This window comes from Vombatus ursinus, unplaced genomic scaffold (genome assembly GCF_900497805.2).
Source record: "Vombatus ursinus unplaced genomic scaffold, bare-nosed wombat genome assembly UNPS02014778.1, whole genome shotgun sequence".
Taxonomy (NCBI): domain Eukaryota; kingdom Metazoa; phylum Chordata; class Mammalia; order Diprotodontia; family Vombatidae; genus Vombatus; species Vombatus ursinus.
Genome location: NW_020954556.1, coordinates 46,690,304 through 46,698,021, shown reverse-complemented (window position 1 = coordinate 46,698,021; position 7,718 = coordinate 46,690,304). Strand labels below are relative to the sequence as shown.

Sequence of the window (7,718 nt, the reverse complement as noted above, 5' to 3'; positions counted from 1 at the left end):
CAGATTACCCAATGACAGCTCCACAGAGTCTGTGTAGTACAGAATTTGAAAGATTTGAACACAGCAAATAATATAAACAAAGTCTTGATGGTAAGTGGGTCCCTTTACAATTTATTTCTCACTACTCTAAGAGATGATCCTAAAAGTATTATAACACCAGCACACCTCTGTAAAAAGGCCAATGCCTTTTTATGTTGTGTTATATGGCAAAAAAAAAAATCATAATATATACTAATAGTTTCTCCCTAACCCTATACTGACCCCAAAAGAATGAACAAGATCTTTCTTTTTCATAGAAGGCTTTACTTAAACTCAACAAGTTGTCACAGACCCAAACCACTTTACTCAAAACTCAATTGTATTGTTGAACAAAAGGTTGTGTTCTCGGCCCATCTTGGCAATACTTCGTGGCTGCTTAGGTATCTGTGGGGAACACGTGTACGCTCCTGGGCCTGGTGTTTTCTGGAAAAAATATCAAACGCACAGCTGATTGTCTATACAACTATAATGAAAGTTAACCTACCTGGAAGTGACATAGCAGCAGTTGAGTTATAAACTTTTAAAGTCTACACATGAGGTCATCTTCAACAACCCCCACCCCCGTGAGAAAAATGTGCCAACTAATGCCCTGGAGCAACAAAGCATAGTTTAACAAACACGGTGCATGCTATTTCTGACCCCTAATCTAGTCATGTATTTTAGTTTGGGAACAGAACCATATGGTCTGAGATGAGGAAATCACCCTTCCATCCCTAACCTATCTTACAGCTCCCCAGCCTTGGAGAGAGACAGAGACAGAGACACAGACAGAGACACAGACAGAGAGGCAGAGACAGACCTCAATTTGTTGCTAACTAAAAGAAATTAGCCTCAGGTAATCAAAACTGTTTTTTATCAATAAAAAAAATTACATTTGTAAATGCCATAGCAGCTGGAGTTCTTTCATGTTTTCCTCTAGGCTCTGACATTGGTCAACCTTCCATTTACACTGTATATATTGTGCATGGGTAATGTTTTGCATGTTGTCTTCCTGGCTAGAATTTGAGGACTGTCTTTGCTTTTCTTTATATCCCCAGGGCTTAGCATGGTGCCTGGTACGTTTCAAGTTCCTAATAAATACTTTTCAACAGACTGACTTTCATCTGAATATTTTAGCTTCTAATCTCTTGACCTCTCACCTTAGGCTTCTAGTCCTATCCCTATCTCTCTTTGATTCTTTCTTAGTAAATCTGAACTTGGGTCTTCCTGACTAGAGGCAGCTAGGTGGCGCAATGGATAGAGTGCTGGGTCTGGAGTCAGAAAGGCTCATCTTCCTGAGTTCAAATCTGGCCTCAGACACCTTGGGCAAGTCACTTCACCCTGTTTGCCTCAGTTTTCTCATCTGTAAAATGAGCTGGAAAAGGAAATGTCAAACCCCTCGAGTATCTTTGCCAAGGAAACTCCAAAAGGGGTCATGGAGAGTCAGACATGACTGAAAAATGACTGAACAACTTCCTGACTCCATGCCCAGCACTTGATCCACAGCGCCATTTGGGTACCTCAAATTTGAGGGAGCAAATTCATTTGAGAGCTTATGAAACGTGCAAGACAGTATCATCTTATCATAGAAAAAAAAAACAATGTAGGTGGTTGATCCCACCAACCTGCAAAGTAGGATTCATTCCCAGTCCCCCCCACCCCCACCAAAAAGTGTGAGCCTCAAGTCTTCTGATATATACTATATATACATATATATAATACATATATTTGTATAATATTTGTAAATTACTCAGTACAGTGCCAGGCACACAGTAGGTGCTTAATAAATGCTTGTTCCCTCCTCCCCACCCCCCTTCCCCTTCTCTTGGAAATGGACCACTACTGCAGGTTCTCCATAGGACACAAAACAGTGGCTGGAAGGAGAAAGTTGTAGATTCATTGGAATTTGAACAGGCAGAGGGCAGGAGAAAAGCTGAATAAAGCTTATTGGGTTTTCTCCTGTAATAAAAAGGTCCCTTCCCACTCTAAGATTCTGTGTTTTAAATGTATATTAAAAAAAAAATCTGTTTTCAAATCTGTAAAATGAGACCATAGATTTGAAAGCATTTGGAAAGTTTAAAGAGCTGACACATATATCAGCCAATCATTTGAAAGGTAATAAATGTTTGTTGAACTAAATCAAATCCAAGGTGCAATAGACTGGCACTGCTAAGAAATGTGAAACATTACTTTTTTTTTCCTTTTTTTTTTTTGAGGGTTTTTTGAAGGCAATCAGGGGTAAGTGACTTGCCCAGGGTGACACAGCTAATAAGTGTTTGAGGTAGAATTTGAACTCAGGACTTCCTGCCTCCAAGGCCCATGTTCTATTCTCTGCGCCAACTACCTGCCCTAAAACATTACCTTTTGATGGCTGTGGTTAGGAATATTGTGGGTAAATGGAAAGACACCGTGTCTGGATTCAGGACCATTCCTGAGTCTATGTTAGGTTGGCATACCTAACCCCAATGCCAAACTTTCTCTCTGTTGCTCCTGTCTTAACCTTTGTACTAACTGTCCCCTTTCCCTGGAAGGCACTCCATCCTCACCTCTATCTCAGAGTCTCCCTTTTCCTTCAAGATGCAGCCCCAAAACTGTCTTCTACATGAAGCCTTTCCTGATTCCCCCCCAACTCCTGGTGTCCTCCCTCCCAAACTGCCTTGTATTTAACTACTTTGTATACATTTGTATTTATTAACTTCTTATTTATGCTGTATATACTTTTATATGGACATATCTTTCCCTTGTTAGAATTGAAAATAGAGATTATTTCATTCTTTGTACCTCCACCCCCCAGCACCTGGCATGGTGCCTGGCACATAGTAGGGAACATGAGAAATACTTTCTGGTTGATTGATTAATTATTTGATTAAAAGTCATCTTGTCCCACTCCTCATCCAATGCCTTAGGGCAGGGTTCATTGCTGTTCTTTGAACCTCTCACACTACATTGGTCACTAAAGCCACTGCCCCTTTGGGATAGCCCTCTTTTCTAACTGGTCTCTATTTTCTAGAATACTCACTGAACGAATGGGCAGGAATCTAGGCACTTTTGACTGGAAACAGGATGTGATAGGATTTACATTTGATCCTTTCACATCATAATAAGCTGGTCCTGGGCCTTCTTTCTAAAGGGAAAATGAATTTTTCATTATTGTGAACATTGAGAATTTTTCAATCTTCCTGCTAGATAATTAGGTTGTATGGAACACATTTAATTAAAGTAGACATATCTCTTTCTAAAATGTGTGATTGATATTTTTTACACATGGCACACTAATCACAACTCAAGGCAGAACCTTGAGAATTATAGAAGAAAATGTTTGCCATGTCACTGATTGGGAGTTGGTTTAGCTTTGAGCATGCATTATCTGGATACTTGAGATGATAAAGTTGGGTCATGTGTACATACCACCACTGGGTGTACGCAACCAACATACAAGCCAACTGCAAATGTCTGTCCTCGGATAATGAGGCACCCCGCCCCAGAACAGTGAACGATGCATCACTCTCATAAGCTCCCTCAAGAAGTTGTTCAAAAGATTATATACTGAAAGCTGAAAGAGACCTTAGATGCCATCAAGGCCAACTCACCCCAATTTTACAAATGAGGAAACTGAGACTGAAAGAAATTAAGTGACTTGCCTAGGGTCACATAGCTAGGTAGGATGTCAACTCCTACCTCCTCCTAAATTTTGTTTCCTAAACAAACCAACTGCTTGGGAGCAGTTAAGTCTGGGCAAGGAGAATTATTTATCACTTTTATTTCGTATGACCACATTTTTTTCTTTCTTTTAATCAATTTTTTTTTCAATTAAAAAGCATCTCTCTCTTTCTCTCCCACCTCTCACAAGAGATATAGGGTGTGGGAAGAGGGCAGAAACCTGCAAACATAATAAACCACAAACCCATAGTCAAGGAAAATAAACCCCCACATTGGCCAAATCCAAAAATGTATGTGTTACTATATGTCTCTCATTTGTGTAGATTTCTACTTGCACTCTGATTATGTGAGATAAGCCTCTCATTCCTCCTCTTTTCTCCCTTGGTTTATCCTTTCCCCCCCTTTCCTTTCTTCTTTAAGATCGTCAAAACAAAATGAAAATCACTCTCAGATTCTCCATCATATTTGACTAATTCTATGACCCCAATGACATTAAGGTTTTTAGGGGATATTTGAACCATCACCCCCCTTTCCATTAGAAGGCAAGAACTCCAACTTTATAAAGCCTTTTCTGATTGTTTGCATATACTGTTTTATGTTTTTCTTTATTCAGACATTTCTGATTTCAAAAGTTTCTAGTCAATTCATTTCTGAAAGACAAAGTTTTTTAATCAGGAATGCTTAGAAATCCTCTCTTTCATCAAAGATCCATTTTCCCCCATAGTATTATATTCAGTATTCTGGTTAAGTTATTCTTGGTTGTGACCTGATTTCTTTTGGCTTTTGGAATAGCATATTCCATTCTCTGTTTCTTTAAAGTAGGAGTTGCTAAATCTTATGCAATCCTGACTGTGATTGCTTGGTATTTGAACTATTTCTTTCTGCTGCCTGCAGTATTTTTTTTTTTCTTTGACCTAGGTGCTCTATATTCTGGCTATGATATTCCTGACAGCTTTCATTTTGGGGGTTTTTTCAGGGAGCGATCAGTAAATTCTTTCTAGTTTCACTTTACCCTCTGGTTCTAAAAGATCAATGCAGTTTTCTTTCATGATTTCTTGAAATATGATATCTAGAGTTTTTTTGTTTGTTTGTTTTTTGTGGTTTTGGTCATGACTTTCAGATAGGTCAATGATTGTTAATGATCTGTTTTCCAGGCAAGTTTTTTGTATGAGACACTTTATACTTTCTTTTATTTTTCTATCTTTTGATTTTGTTTTAATATTTGTTATCTCATAGTTATTAACTTCTGTTTAGTCCATTTTAATTTTCAGGACATTCGTTAGTTGGGCAAGGTTTTATATCTCTTGTGCTAAGCTGTTCATTCTTTTTCCAAGTCTCTCCTCTAATTCTTCCCTTTATCACTCTTATTTCATTTATGTAATTTAAAACTTCATTTTAAAACTCTTACATCATTTTTCTAAGAATACTAATTGATCTTGACAGCAAGCTGTGTTTTTTCTTTGAGGCTTTGCTTATAGGTATTTTGGAGTTATCTTCCTTTTCTGGGTTTATGTCTTGGGCATCTCTGACCTCATAAGAGTGCTTTACCATTTTTTTTTGTTTGTTTAGTTTTTTTTTTTTCCAATGATCTGCTTTAGGCAGCCATGACATTGCTGGTCTAGCTGAGAGCTCTGGGGGGGCTGAGTCTATGAGTTTTCCATTCTGGAAAACGCTACACTGTCTGGAAAACTTGAGATGCTAGGTACTAAGTCTGAATTCTTTGCTGGGAGACCCTGTGCTACCACTCTTGGTAGAGTACTGATGCTGTAATATGCTCAGGGTGTCCTCACCTGTTGGCCTAATTCAGAATTCTTAGCTGAATCTATGTCCCTACCCCTCTCCAATGCCACCCTTGTGCCCTACCCCATGGTGCTGTTCCCCAGTTCCTGCCCTGGTCATTTGCCTATAGGTAGAATTTATGATCGTCAGGAAAAATGATCCACTGTAGTTTCTCCTTTGATTTCCCAATCACTTCTCAGTCCAGCATTCCTCTTAGATCATTATTGGAGTGGCTGTCGGAGGAGCTGGGCTATATTCCTTCCTCAAACTCCACCATCCCACCATATGGCCACAATAATTTAATATTCTTTGGCTAAATTAATCAATATGTCAAATGAATCATGCTAAGTGTTTTAGCATTGATTAGGATAACACATGCCACATGCTTATTTCTTACTGTGTAAAGTAGATTATCTTTTTATGGGTCTTAAATCTACTTCTTTCAAACTTTAAAGTGTGTTCCCTGGTATTATGGGATTGGTTAGAATTGGGTATAGTTGTCTCCTTTTTGTGTACACACTTCAATCGTTCTCCCTTTTGGTTTTTGGCTTTCCAAACAGAAGAAACCTTATTCTTTTCTCATACAGAAGCTTTCCCACAGCCTTGAGAATTCCAGTTGTCCTTTTCTAGAGCGTCTCCCGTTCCATTATGTCTTTCTGGAGCCGTGGCAGCTAGAACTTCAGTGGTTTACCAAATCACACCACAGAAGCCGAAAGGATTCATGGCACTTCCCAAGATGCCTCACATCCACCCAGGGCATAGCAGAATCTGACCATTTTTATAGCTAGCTTCTGAGGGACAGATATTTTAAGCAATTTACCCAAGGTCATAGGTTCAACTCATTTGCAGAGCTAGAGAGGCAGCCTGGATTGTGACTGTGACTCTGGTGGTGGATTACCTGTTGCAACACTCCCATCCTCCGTGACAGCTACAGTGATGGGCTGCCAATGCAAACTGTACCCATCAACAGCTGGATGATGCTAAGCCATGACGCTTCCCTTGTTTACTGTTCTATGTCACAGTGGTATAATTAGGGCTGCCATTCTCAATTATACCACTATGAATGGAGACGGTTATTAACAGCAGAGCACAAGTCTAATAATAAAGGGATGGGAAAGGCATCATCATTTTACATCCTGCGGCAGAAAGAAAGAAACAGCAATGTTTTCAAACTGACAGATGTGTGGAACAAAGATCGTAAACAAGGTGAAGCTGCTGGTACTCCCTTAGCTCATCGCTCATCTCGGAGAAATATGAGCTCCTGTAATAACTCAAACTGGGTAGGCAGAAGCTCCGTTGGGTGCCACCAGAAAATGGAATACTACTGGGCGAGATTAATAGATGTGTCCAAGTAGCTCCTGCTAAGTGTTTTACTATTGATTCAACTCCAATGACGATATACAGATCAATTGGTAGGGTGGCAAAGATATACTGTAGCCTACACCCTTTCATCACATTCAACACTAATGAAGCATTTGTCAAACCTATACTTTCAGACATCAAGATCCTTGGGAGACCCATTAATATAGGAATAGGAATATTCAGGCTTTTGAGTCTTCCATTTAATGGAGCCATTTTCATTTAATGTACCGTTACTTCATCAGCAGGGGCTCACTTGTTTTATTCAAATTAGCTAAGACATGCGACAAAGGTTCCTTTGAAATAACCATTATTCATCCCCTGTATGTCTCTCGTTGTTTGTTCTTCATTTTTGAAGAGGACCAATGACTTTGTAGAGTGATGTCTTGACTCATGAATGAATTGGATTTAAGTGAGGCAGAGTTGCACAAAGCCATCAGTCTCGCTCTCTCTTCTAGAGACTTCAAAGTCCAGTGGAAAGACAAAAGTCAGGATGACTGGCATTGGCCCAGGATGTAGTGGATGACCTCGGCGTCTTTAATGTCTGACCACAGCACCTGCTTCGGCCACCTTCATGACCTTGGGAACAAATTGTTCTCATTCACCCATTCCACTGGCGGAAAATCTTCATATACTTGAAGTAGATACCTCCCTAACTCACCAACAGGTCTGAGACACATTGGTTACTCTCAGACTGGTTTAGCCCATCTGTGAGACGGTTTACCACGGGGTGGTTGCTGTGCATGTTACAGTTTCTTGGAGCTGCAGGTAAGAGTTGAGTGCCAGGTAGACACCAAAGGTGGATGAGCAGCCCTGAAAAGGGCTTGGCAAGGGGTCATACTAGAGGTGCTAGTCCTCCTTGACATCCCAAACACCTCTATTTGTCCCTTACAGTGATTAAG

The 7,718-nt window shown here is 39.9% G+C and overlaps 1 protein-coding gene across 2 annotated transcripts in view; it reads right to left on the bottom strand.

Moving 5' to 3' along the window:
• Positions 1 to 306: 306 nt before the first annotated feature.
• Positions 307 to 7,718, bottom strand: part of STPG4 (sperm-tail PG-rich repeat containing 4) — a 42,092-nt gene continuing 34,680 nt past the window's right edge. The window contains exons 6-7 of one of the 2 annotated variants that reach the window (XM_027865385.1): positions 3,038 to 3,142; positions 307 to 462 (exon numbers count right to left, since the gene is read on the bottom strand). In XM_027865385.1, the coding sequence (XP_027721186.1) occupies positions 346 to 462; positions 3,038 to 3,142 (222 nt within the window). In that variant the 3' untranslated portion in view covers positions 307 to 345. The remainder of the gene's footprint in view (positions 463 to 3,037; positions 3,143 to 7,718) is intronic. The other variant, XM_027865386.1, reaches the window with a different exon arrangement.